The sequence below is a fragment of the Ascaphus truei genome, chromosome 7 (assembly GCF_040206685.1).
Source record: "Ascaphus truei isolate aAscTru1 chromosome 7, aAscTru1.hap1, whole genome shotgun sequence".
Taxonomy (NCBI): Eukaryota; Metazoa; Chordata; class Amphibia; order Anura; family Ascaphidae; genus Ascaphus; species Ascaphus truei.
The window spans coordinates 16,144,324-16,157,859 of record NC_134489.1 but is presented as its reverse complement, the minus strand read 5'-3'; the positions used below and the strand labels follow the sequence as shown (position 1 = coordinate 16,157,859).

Genomic DNA, 13,536 nt, shown 5'->3' with positions numbered 1-13,536 from the left:
TTGTTTACCTTATTGGAACTACTGTATGCCAAGATCTAAACTCCTAAATGATCGCAATACTGAGGAATTATTGTTTCTAAGCTCTTAAAGAAAGGGACTGTCCTACTTAACCTCCAGAATGCCGCTATCTAAGTGAACTGTGGAGAATCCTGAAGGAGGGCCTCTATTCCATGAAAGCAGCTTAGAGTGGTCCCTAATACAATTTTTGGGCTTTTGGTGAGAAAGTGAATCAATACCATCTACCACATGTTATTAATGACAATGACTTCACCTAGTGGTAGGATCATGCTTGTGACAAATGATGAAGGAGGTGTCTGATGCGAGATACTATATCTAAGGGTGTGCACTGCAGGTGTTGCAATGTAAAATATTTCCTTCTTGTGTCATATGGACTAACCCTGTCCTAATATGATCCCAACCCTTCTTTCAGAAACCCACACACTTTGTAAGTGCGCTGTAAATAGAAGTGACTTTTGCAATTCATAAAATAGAATCAACATGATATCACGCAATACACCCCTACTGGTACAGTAGTTCATTGTTAATGTCAATCATTGCATTAGTTACAATGGATACTATATATATATATATACAGTATATATTGTATATTTATACACACACACACACGTTTATACATAATACTTTGACACGCTGCACTCCTTGTTTTCCCAACGGTGGAGTACCAATTTACTATATCTGACCTTCTCTCCCATGTAAGGTGTCCCCCCTTTATCTAACTGGCTTTTCAGCATGCTGAACAAGCTCTTGTATACTATCAGCATAATGCTGTTTTACTGAGTAGGAATACGTTACAGTATATGGACTTGCCTTTATATACTATACTACTTGTGCATTATAGCACACAGTTGCATTTGTACTTGAGCCTTGACTAAGATTAAAAATAAGAGTGTATTCAACATCAAACACTAAAGAATCTTCAACAGGTTTTTTCTTACTGTTTGGGTTTACATCAAACCAGATGCACAATATACCGTTTAGCAAACATATCCACACATATTCTGTACACACATCCGAATCATGTTGGAGGACCTAAAATATAACAATCCATAAAAAAGGGCATTACCTGTATTCCCTGAACAGTTACTTTCTTGGTTGTCCCGGACCATGGATCACACCGCCGATCCAAAAATGAAACCGAAACAAAACATAATTTCCTGTATTTTCTCAGGACAGTTCTATTCTAGTGTTATTTCATCTTTCATATATACACCTGTCACATACAGCACACCTGTAAGCTCATAGCCTGTATATGGGACATGGGTTAACACATAGCTATTTAGCTGACCCACTTTTCACCTTCCGCAAATGTCCCTCAAATGAATACTATTTCCCCTCAAACCATCCCAATATATGATCTGTCCTGAACAGCACACTTGTGAGCACATCACTTATTTATGCCATCAGAGTTAATACACACGGCTACGCTAGCCAACTCACCTTTTGCCTCCACAAGGTACTTTAAATGAGTTAATATTTACCCCAAATGGGTTGCAATCTAACTGCTGCCACCACCAAAGATAAACGCAAAAAAGATGTATTTGCCAGGGTCTCCGGTCAATATTTCCTAAAGAAAAACAATGCACAAAATTCGGTTGTAGCAAAATGTGTCTGAAAATGTACTTTACTCTCTAAAAAGTGTGCCAACAGTTCATTCAGAGCCCAAAGCATTGTTTATTAAAGTTTCACTTTAATAGAACATATATATACAGTGCTTAGGTTACAGAAAATCTAGAATCTAACTTATGTTATCGTCTAACATTGATCAGATCTTTTCCCAAAGGGTCTTGAGTGGGAATTGGGATTTGACGTGCACCAGCATGGATACTCTCTTAGTTGAAATCTAATTTTCTATTCACATATGTCAACTTTTATGCCCAAACCTTCAGCATGAAACACACATAGAACCCCTCCCTTTTTAGGGTGGCCAAAAGATTGTCAATCAGCAACTGGGTTGACATTTTTACAATTTAAAAGACAAAAAACCTTTCCTGGTGACGGTTAAAAAGTTGACAATATGTAAAAGGCTTCATAACTTAGTTGCTATAATACTTACACACGTCATCTTTACTGTTACGTCTATGTACAGCTCAACTCCCTTATAACGCTGTGCTTGGGGTCCAAAGAATCACATCGCGTTATAAGCGGATCGAGTTAGAAATAATGTACAATTGTATGCATTGTACAATAAAGTATTTAAGATACCAATAATCGTGTTGTAAAGTAGTCATAAATACGAAAATTGGGAGCCACGCTTGCATTGCGTTATAAGCAAATTTGCGTTGTAACGGATCGCGTTATAATTGGGTTGAGCTGTACTTAACATGCACACCTGCATCTATAGTATTTTATTTGACAGCCTAACATCTATTTTCACAGGAGAAACAGATATCTGTGTTTTGCACCTCTTAATCATGAAATGTTTGGCATAATTTGATTTGTCTAATCACAACGGTTACACATATCTATTCATTATTCTTGCAAATTGATGTCAGGTCCCTGGTATCTTAAATTTTAATATAGTCCTCAAACTAAGTGGTGACCTGTTCACCACCTCTCTCTGTGATTCATAGAGGATATTTCAAGAATGTAAGGTTTCCTTGAACTTTAACTATATTTACTCTGCTAGAAATGTACTAGACTTGCCTATTTCCAGTTTGGCATACACAGAGCACGATCTTCTGTACTGTATGCTAGTATAACAGACTATAATCTCCAGTAGGTTTACCATTGTTCTATTAGACCGGTGTTAGATAAAGTGCTTAATTAGCATGGAGAAATCATATAGCACTATCAATTCTATTCTAGTATACCAGGTAATATATATTTTTAACAGTGTTACGTTACAGTACCTCTGTGTTAGGTAAAGTTTTTGGCATACATACACCATCTGACCTCTCTCGGCTAGTATACTGTGTAATTTTGGGTAGCAGAAGTAAATACGCAAATAGTGTATTATATATACACACACACACACATTAAGTTATGGTGGGTGAAAAAGGCAACAAAAAACCTCCACCGTTAGCATATAGCCAATAAAGAATATCACTTGTGAGCACATTCACATGTCTTAGACAGGTCCGCAACCCTGCCATTTATCATTATCACATAGCATACTGCAGCAAGGGATTCTGGGAAATCCCTTGCTGCAGTGGTGAGGATGTGAAAAGGAAACTTATCAAATAGTGGCGCTCTAAATAATATACATATTCATAAGTATCACATACAATATTGCACTATCAATATATTCTTTTACCTTCACATATCTTTGCGCTTCCTGGAGAATCACCTGCAGTGGTGAGGAGAAAGGGGTCCCCCTACAAGAACTCCCTCAACACATTTCAGGGACTTTGCATCAGCATTTGTGGACTCCTTTTGGTGATGTATTGCGGGACACTGGTTATTTTTGGACTATTCATTTCCATTGGATAGATCCTCAACCACTTGCGTACACAACATATTTTTTTCTTCACCACAGCCACTATGTGATTATTTTAGCTGGCTTTCAATTGTAGTACCAGCTCTTAATATCTTTGTGCAGCTACTTTTACATATTGTGACTGCTTGGTTTGTGTGTATGCATGTTTACTTTGTAGCTATTCTCTGTAGTTACATTGCCCTTATCCTATTGAGGCTTATAGGCAGGATGCTATTTGTACACGGAGAGCTACTTCATATCATGCATTGATAGTGTTCATTACCTTACCTTCATTACCTTACATAATGCATTAGGTTAGTACTCTTGTTACACACCTTTGTGTCTGCTTGTGGTGATTTGAGATCTGTAGTGTCCCCCTTTATTTTGAACTTTCTCCCCTGTTTTTATCAAGTCCATTAATAAATTGTTATTTTATATTACTTTGGTATACCTGTGTGCTCCATTTTGGTATTCTTTGTGTTGGTTGTATGTTATTATTATTCCAGGAACACCGCTGTCTATTATTATTATTATTATACATTTCACAGCTTGCGGTAATCATTTTCTCACGTTAGGCGTGCATGCGGTATTCTGTATGTATGTGATATATATATATATATATATATATATATATATATATATATATATATATATTCTATACTGATCCTAACATAGAACATTTATATATATTCAATACTGATCCTAACCTAGAACAGTATATTATCATCACTGCTCCATCTATAAATCTAAACTTTACCTTAGGCTATTTCAGGGATAGCAGCCTGGGTCCAAAAAAGCCCAGACAGCTATATGTACATAATACTTACGTGTATACAGTATAAAGCGAAATCACAATTTCATTACTACCCTCGGTTAAATCACATTTTTATTTGTGCTATTCACTGTATATATTATTATCACCCATTTGTTTTTGTTTTATTAAAAACACTATATTTTAAAATATACCTAATAAAGGTTAAATGTGAATAAGCTTACCATCACAAACTTAGTGTATGTGAGAGTGCAGCATACAGAGATCTATGTTCTTTTTGCTATTTATCCAGTAAATAAAAATACCACTTTTGGATACATTTACATGTCTCATACAGTGAAAAACAGATAGTGTGCTCTAAACTATTTTGTGGGAATAGAAGTGATTGGAACAACTACTGTTGAATAGAGTTTTAAAGGGAGAAATCCCTGGAAAAATAGAGGATCGCAGCTGCTCAGAATAGATGGCTTAAACATCAGGAACGAGAAATGGATGTCTCAGACAGGTCTGCAACCCTCTCTTTCCCCATTATCGCTTAGCAAAGCGATATAATACAAATATAATAACGTTAACAAAAAAAACAAACACATCTTTCACCAACTGGCCCTGACTGACTCTTGTGAAGTTCCACCTATATGATAATGAACAAATAGATGCATTAATTAAAAAGGCTGTGCATGTGTGCTCTATGCCTATTCAATGTAATGCATATGTGTTCCATTGAATTATTGCACATCTGCGTAGAATCCACAATGCTGAGAAATACAAAAAAGGCAGATCATACTTTAATGATACAATAGTAATGTTCTGTGCCACTGGATATGTTTGCATGAAGGTGTTGAACCAGAGAACATGGATGAATGTACTGTAATGGCATAAATACAGCATTGTATGAAACCAACATTATTATTTACTAAGCTGCCCACCCAAACTACTCTAATTTTTCATAAAAGTCACCACCCCCGAATAATAAAAGAAAGATTGCTTTCATATTTCATGATATCATTTTCAATGAGTTAATAATTACTCCAACCCACAGTCCTCTGATGCGGTAACAGTCAATTCATTGCGCCTTTGAGGTTCTTCAATTTTGTGGGGGTATATTTGTACCGTTGCCTAAGAGCATTTAAAATAGCACTCTTACAGTTGTTCGGTTTCTCATCCTTCCCATGCGAGCCCTCAAAAGTTCAAATTTCTGTCCCAGTCGGCATAAAACTTAAAGGCACATGATGCTGTAAAATCAATCATGCAAATCTATGTGGTGGTCCCCTCCAGTGTGCAGCATATCTTTCCAAGGTTTCCCTCAGTAGTATGGACAGAGGGATGTCAAGGAGAGGATTTCCAGTGACAGGAATACATTGCTGTCTCTGTTGTTCAGTTACAGCAGGTGTGCTTTGGAAAAGGATGAGACGAATCCTCAAGGATCTCTTTGATGATCACATCATCCAACGAGCCCCTCAGACACAAATCCACTGTAAGCAGCGTGTCTTCAGACAGTGCTACTGTAGTGTCCTCCCTAGGGTCCTGGGGGAAACTCAGTGTCGTCCCAGACTTTTCTTCCAACTTTTGATCCAGGACATCATTCCCCACTGCAGTCCCAGGGGGAGTGATAGGTTCCCCCGGGGTGGAGACGGCCATCTCCTCTGCTGCCCCCGGAAAGATAGTAGAAATTTGGCCTGAACTCGATTGTACTGTTCCCGGTGGCCTCAAGTATGGAGTCCCACACCCTGGGCACTGAGCAGTTAGGCTTAGCTCACCCCCAGGTCTCTCCCAAAGTCTCCCACAGCCATCACTGACAGACTGTATCCCGCATGGGAAGAGATTATATGCAATCAAGACCCCATTAGGAATTTGGTAATGCTGTACCGCTGTAGAGGAGGTCATGGAGTTTGGTCACAGACATCTTGTTCCGTTATCCACCTCCTCAATACTAGTATCTCAGTACTGGAGATGTCTCTGCAACTGTCTCTACCAGCTCACGTGCTTGGGTGCGGTTTTAGGATGAGTTCAGGGTGCCAGAGACAGGAGTTGGAGGGCGTGCGTTCGTGTGTGCGAGCGTCAGTCTGATGGGCGATGTGTGTAGATCATCCCCAGCAGACCTTTTCAAGCTTTCAGGAGGCGGGGTGACAGACGGCAGCTTAGGGATCGGTGTTGCTATGTTGAAATCATTTTCAAGAATGATTTCATTGGCTTCTGAAGTACCAGTGACGCTGCTGCAGCTTCAAAAAACGACTTGGGTTGTTTATTGAAACTGTAGCCAGCGTCAACTCTGTACTTCGGCGACAGGGCAGCTGCTACCCTGACAACTGCTATTCAGTTGAAAAAATTTGTATCCAACGTCCGCCCGCACGTAAGCACGCCCCCCCTCCGAAGCCAGCACCCTGAACGAGGCCTTAGTCCTTTCTGTTATGCCACACGTGGAGTGGGGCTCAAGTCATTGGTCCCTCCCCAAACAAATCCAATTAATCTCTCCTGTAATGGATAGTCATTGGGGAGGCCAAGGGGCAGAGTTATATATTCCCGCCATTCTGCACAGATTGTACCCTTTATGTGCATCTTAGCAAACATATTTATTTTGGTGGGAAGTTCATTCTTTCTGATATTGGGCAAGTTTCCAGAAGTGGGGAATGTTTAGCTCACCACACTGGTGCCACTCAATTTTACCTCATATCAGGGCACATCGCATAGAAATTCACAGCCCTCGTTTCTCAAAGTTTACTATTACTTTGTAATATGCAGTGCTGTGAGCAACTGGCACACTGGTTACTCATAGTCCACGCATTAACGTTCTTTACTTTGCTGGTTACTCACAGCATTGCACATTATAAACTGGTTGCTCAGTCTGCGCATCAACTTTGTTAGGGACAATGTAACTCTTTATTTTCTGAACTGGAAAATTATTACACCACCTTTTACCTCCTTGGACTCTGTAATGGCTAATAGCATGTATTCAGTGTCCTGTTTTCAAAGGAGCGCCATTTTGGTTACACAGTTCATCAATGCATGGCCGTTACTTGTCACCATTTTGCCCTATAAAATGTCTCACGTCGCACCTCCACACCTTCCTTGCAGGGGTGACATTTTGTTTGGGTGGAAACATCCATGCTTTCTATCTAACATTTTAATCTTCCATTTTGACAAAACACACATTGAATAACAGTCCATATAAGACAAAACTCTTCACTCCAAAAACTCCAAAATGGGCAAACCACACAAAAAAAAACCCTTCTCTCATAATTCCCCAGCCCCATGTTGGGCGCCAAATGTAACCCTCCCTGCTCGGCTCACTAGGGAGGTTACATCAGTGTAGTGGTGTATTGGACAACCGCATTGATTTACCTTGTCTCGGTTCGAAGCGTGTCTTCATCTGTATGAAGATAACACAAAGGCTTCCATTTTATTTCTTTAACACGATTTATTACAAATAAAATAAAAGATTCTGTTAAGAAAACTGCTAAAATGTAAAGAAAACTGTATGGCTAAAAATATTCCATTTAAAGGGAATAATAAGGCTATCACTGTTGAATCCAGTCGTATTGTCAATCCCATACACAGCAAGTGTATACAGCAGAGTTATATATATATATATATATATATATATATATATATATATGTCTCACTTTTTTCTCCATGATAAAAAAAAACTAAAAAGGAGTGGCCTTTCAGGTAGATCTGTAGCTGGCCTTATTCCCTAAAACGAGAAACATACAAGGAGAGTATTTTAGAGCTAAGATTTTTATTAAAACTACAGAATGGTAGAGGACTTAAGAAAACGTAAGTAATGCACATGAAAAAGCACATACGTCAGTAAAAGACTCAATTATCTTACTGTTTTCCAGCCACAATAAATCCCAAACATTTCGATATGATAGCCATGTTATATTGGTTCCATTTCAATGTTCATCAACGTGGGTCAGGAAATTCCCACCCCAGTTCTCTGGTAATAATCATGTGGATTATACTCTACAAATAAAGTTCTGGCCAATGGTCGTTGTCACCTTGTGTTAAAAATGTCATCCCACTTTATCTTGGACTCGCCTTTATTTGGACTAGACTTCTCTGCATGACGACTGGACTGCCCTTTATCTCGACTGCTCTTCCATTCATCAAAACACACCTTCTTGACATCTGGACTCCACATCCCTGTAATTTGTTTTGATGCATGTGCTCATTTATATACCCCGTTATGGAAGTCTCCAGAATGTAGCATGGCTGGGGCCATGCAACGTCACTAATAATTGTAACCCTCCTCTGGGTTTATCATATGGATATAAAGGGGTTAAAAGGGACTTTAGGAATTAACTCTGAGTACTGCCCCATCTGAGAGTATGATGCGAAGTAATCAGGCATGGTCCTGGTTACACCATTTCTAGAGATCCCTGGAGGAGAGAAGCAGAGGGGTCTCACAATGCATATAGCACTGTAAATAATGAAGACAGGGTAGGTGACCCTGTTCTTATTTCCTCAGATGGGGAAGTGCCCTTATAGTCAGGCTCCCTTAAACTATGTGGAACAGAAATACAGGCTCCCAGCAGGGAGGCCTGTGTCCCTAAGGAGTTACCTCAACTGGTAGCCTTGGGACTCTTGGAAGAATAGCAACTTTTAGCCCTCTACACTGGCGACACACTTTATTCGAGCTCGGCTAGTCCCACGAATTCGGGTATACCCGGGTGTATTGAGGTTTGTGACTGTTTTCTGCCCGAGTGCATTGAGGTATTTTCCAGGCAGGGATTGAAGCATTTTATTCCCGCTGGCTGCAATACTGCACAGTATATATATATATACTGCATTACAATTCATGAATTTATGCCATCTGGTAGACACGCGAAGCATTGCAGCCTATTAAATCCTAATCATTATCATTTAACAGATCAGCCGCCCGTCAGCCAGGCATGAACCCAGGTTGGGAAGGCAAACGCAACGGGGCTTGTCAGAGGTGAGGAGCGGCGCATTCCAGGTATCTGCCAGGTACATACTGGGTATTTGCTCGAATAAAGTGTGTCGGTGCAGTACATCCTCCCTTGGTGAGCATCCCAGGAAATTATAGTGGGGTCCACTAGAGAGGGACTACCTCTGCCATCTCAGCACTGAAGCACTACCAAACGGATGATCTGAGCAAGATATACTGAAGATCCAAAGATGTAAAAGGGTAGCCAAAACAGGGACCCAGAAGAAACTCGGAGTGTATGTACCATAATGAATAAGCTATTTTGTATACCTAAGCAACTACTTCAAATGTTCTAAGACTGTGCCTCTCCAGGAATGCAGTAATGCACCTGGATTACAATAAAAGCAATTATGTTCACAACAACCAAAGTTCCTGTTGCCCATACTTTCATCACCACCCAGCTGCATGGAGCCAGCTCCCTGAAAAGGTAATACACAGAGTAAGCCAAATACAGAGACTATCCGATGTAAACGCCCTAGGACCTGGGCAGGGAGGGTTACACAATGTTGCAATTAGTATGCAACTGCTCGGCTTCTTGGCAGTATATATCAATGGTTCTTATTTTGGCTTACTCAAGAGTTGGTTACCTTGTCAGGGTGCTGGATTTGTACGGCTGGCGATGAGGTAGTAATGATGGACGTCAGGAACGTTATTAATTTAAACAGCAGCTTTATTGGTACATGAACATTCACATGCATCTTGGTATGAATATTGTGACTATTTATGGTCTAAACCCGGTCTTCCCTAGCATCCCCCATCTTGGCACGCTAAGGAGGTGCCGAGACTTGATCCCCTTTTCTTATCTAACGAAACCCTCTTCTGTTCAGCTTCGGTAGAGCGTTATCTCTTTAAGGCCCGTCAGGCCTTGTGCTAATCTCTGTCGGGGATCAGTGTCCCTCTCACAGGCACTGCATGGCACCTTGGGACAATCTGCAGAAGGGACAGCTATGGACCCTCCGATGGGGCTGATCCAACCATCACGCTGGGCTGTGCTCTGCGGAGCCCCATCTGGGCATAGGCTGTCACTAAAGAAGTGCAGAGAGAAGCAAGAAGCCGTTCATAAGACCACTGCCTAACTGGGACACTTTCCCTAACTATTAAACAATAAAAAGGGGATCCTTATACTACAGTACATACTATTTACAGTGAGATCTCTCCTTTGGGTGCTGACCAATACTCCTCGCAGCAGTCGGGCTTCAAATTGAGTAGGCGCTTGCCAATTGGCTCTTGCTACAACATTTTTTTGAAGTGTATGTCTTTATTTATATAGCGCCATTAATGTACAAAGCGCTTCACAGCAGTAATACACGTGACAGTCAGATAAATAACAAGTAATACAAACAACAGATCATGGGAATAAGTGCTTCAGACAAAAGTAACATAAAGGAAGAGGAGTCCCTGCTCCGAAGAGCTTACAATCTAAGTGAAACTTCTTTGACGGCTGGCGTGAATTACCTCTGTTGGAGACGGAAGTAAGGTCATGGAAGTGACGTGATGTGGGGTGGGCAAAAGAGGCCGTCAGTGTGAGCAAAAGTCTGTTGCCCAAAAGTCTGTTGCATGCAAAGTAGCCGTCGGCGTGAAGCACATGCGCAGCCGCCGCACACATGCGCAGTAGTCGTCAACTCGGCGCACATGCGCAGTAGCCATCGGCTCGGTGCACAAGCGCATGTGCACAGCAGGGTCCTCGGGCCTTTGCGCATGCATGCCGCACATGCGCAGATGCGGCCTCTGCCACAATGAAGCGCATGCGGGCCTTTGAGAATGCGCAGAAGAATACTCCGGCCGGTCTCCGTCACGCATGCGCAGAGGCATCTGGAGCACGTCAGCGCGTCGACCTTGGGCAGCAGCAGTACCAGAGAAGAGGAAACAGAGCAGAGACCACCCACCCCCAACCCACACAGTGTCACACACACAGTCACACCCACACACGAGAAATTCACAATAAGTGCAAATAGCTAATACAGGGCGTGTGCCGAGCACGCGCGTTCTAAGTTTAAAAAAAAAATTGCATTTTGTCTATGAAATTTTATTTAGATTTTTAATGTAAAACATCACCAACACAAATACATTTTCTGTGACAAAAGACAAAGAAGTTTCACTTGAAATGCGCATGCTCGGCCCACACAATTTTTTCATGTAGTCACTTCAGGATTATGTATAGCTTTATTCTTAATAAAGATCCCAATGGTGCCCAAAATGTACAACGGAGGGTGCCTTTTCAGGTTTTATTGGAGATCCGTTGATTCTCCAGTTATAGCACCCTTACATACACCAGTAAATTCTTCCAGTAGTGCCAGAGAGTCGAGAGATAGAGGAATAGTCACTAGGGGCGTTGTAGCTCAATCCCATGTCAACTGCTATTCAAGTCAATGCCAGTTAACAAAGAATAGAGCTCCGTTGCCTCTAATCGGAGATTAGTGAACCCCAGCCTTTATAGATATATGGAAACCTCTTTATGGATATAGATATCACTATATCTCTATCTATATAGCCACCGAGCTTTACATTGAAATCTCCTATAATAATCATATGAAAATCCAGCAGTATACAGGAGTAGATCTTGGAAAGTAATTTATATAGACACCAGAAAATGCAAAGAACCAAGATAAATGCAATAAAAGAATTAGGCAGACCTTTTAAAGATTATGATTAGTAGGATTGGGGTTAATTTAATGACGTTAGCCGAAAGAGATCACATAGAAAAATACATATGAAAGTAGGAGAGTTCGATTATGTCATTTTTGATACTCTTTACCTAAACTTCAAAACCAACATACTTTAATAAAAGCGTTAACATTTTTTATTCTTAACATTGGAAAATTTAAGATATGGTATGGAGATCTCCATAATTAGATATAGATCTATGTAGAGTAATCCTGCATTTAAAAGATACATTATTTATTACAAGGCACAGTCAGAAGGTGGCACCTAATACATTTTTTTTTTAACCAAACTAGAAAAACTCAGGTTGAATTTCAATTAGTGTTCATATATAAACCAAGTATTACTTAAAATTATCCTTAATGACAAATGATCCAAAATCGATACAGAGTTCAAAATATACAGTTCTACATACATTTATAAAATGTTACAAGCTAGAATAAAGGCACCACTAACCCCTAAGAGATTACAGTCTTAATATTGTTTTTTTCTTGTATAGCGCTGACAGTGCACGCAGCGCTGTACATAGCACGTTTGCAGGCACTAGTCCCTGCCCCATAGAGCTTACAATCTATTTTTGGTGCCTGAGGCACAGGGAGATAAAGTGACATGCCCAAGGTCACAAGCAGCTGACACCAGGATTTAAACCAAACTCTGTGCCTTTACACACCGTCACTCCATCATCCCTAATATTGGTCCTTAAAGGGTAAAAGTCCCACGTAAGACCAAAGTAACCTGATAACGATGATGTGGTAAATGTAAAAGTACGCTGCAGCGTAGACTGGACTTTACCACGCGGCTTTATTCTGACCATCCTAATTGACCCCTTTTCAAGGTGGGGGTTTGTATCAATTTCATTATGTTATCGTTGGGGAGGAGACAAGAAAATTGACGATGACTAGACACCAGAAGTTATTTTACTGCCAGTTAACTTAAATGTGCCAGCATGCGTCTTGTGGAATAGCACTGCTTAGTAAATATGGGCCTTAGTCCCATGTAAATAAAAACTAAGAACATGTTCACACTTTCAAAATAAATAACAAATAGCTACACTTGTCCTTCTTGTAAAACCCTTTAAAATATCACTCTTATTAAGTCACTTGCCCTATATGACACTGGATCTCTAACCCATTAAACATATTGTCATTAGCAGTGGTCGACAAATCACCAAAAAAATCTACTCGCCCAACAAAAAAATCTACTCGCCACCTAGTACCAAACGTGTGATGCTTGGCCAATAGGAGCTCGCCACGATGTTAAATCCACTCGCCCGGGGCGTGCAAATGTATAGGTTTGTCGAACACTGGTCATTAGGGTACTTTGGTCCTACATGGGATTGACTAACCCAGTAAACATTTCACAATCATTAGGTCACTTTGGTCCTACGTGGTACTAATTCTTTAACCTTTACAATACCCTTTTGGTGTCAACTGAATGTCACAGATATCTGGCACATGAGTGGGCCTTGTGACATTCAGTCAACGTCATCACCTTTTTGCTGGTTTTCTAGGAGAGACGGCATTTATGGCTCTTCAGGAGGATTAAACATGATCTCAACGGGAGACGGACTCTCCTCCTCTCATTCTTACATGATTAGGGGGCTGACAAAGGTCACAACCTCGGCCAAGCTTTTGGTTTGCAGTCCTGTGAACGTTCCACAAGGTGTCTTCCGATGATCAGGATTTGGAGCGTGTTCTTCATCTAACATACTCCTGGGGG

The 13,536-nt window shown here is 40.6% G+C and overlaps 1 protein-coding gene across 1 annotated transcript in view; it reads right to left on the bottom strand.

Moving 5' to 3' along the window:
- Nucleotides 1-10,394: 10,394 nt before the first annotated feature.
- Nucleotides 10,395-13,536, bottom strand: part of MVB12A (multivesicular body subunit 12A) — a 31,800-nt gene continuing 28,658 nt past the window's right edge. Inside the window, exon 10 of the mRNA XM_075607083.1 lies at nucleotides 10,395-13,536. This exon is cut by the window's right edge and continues 45 nt beyond it. Coding sequence (XP_075463198.1) covers nucleotides 13,519-13,536 — 18 coding nt within the window. The 3' untranslated portion in view covers nucleotides 10,395-13,518.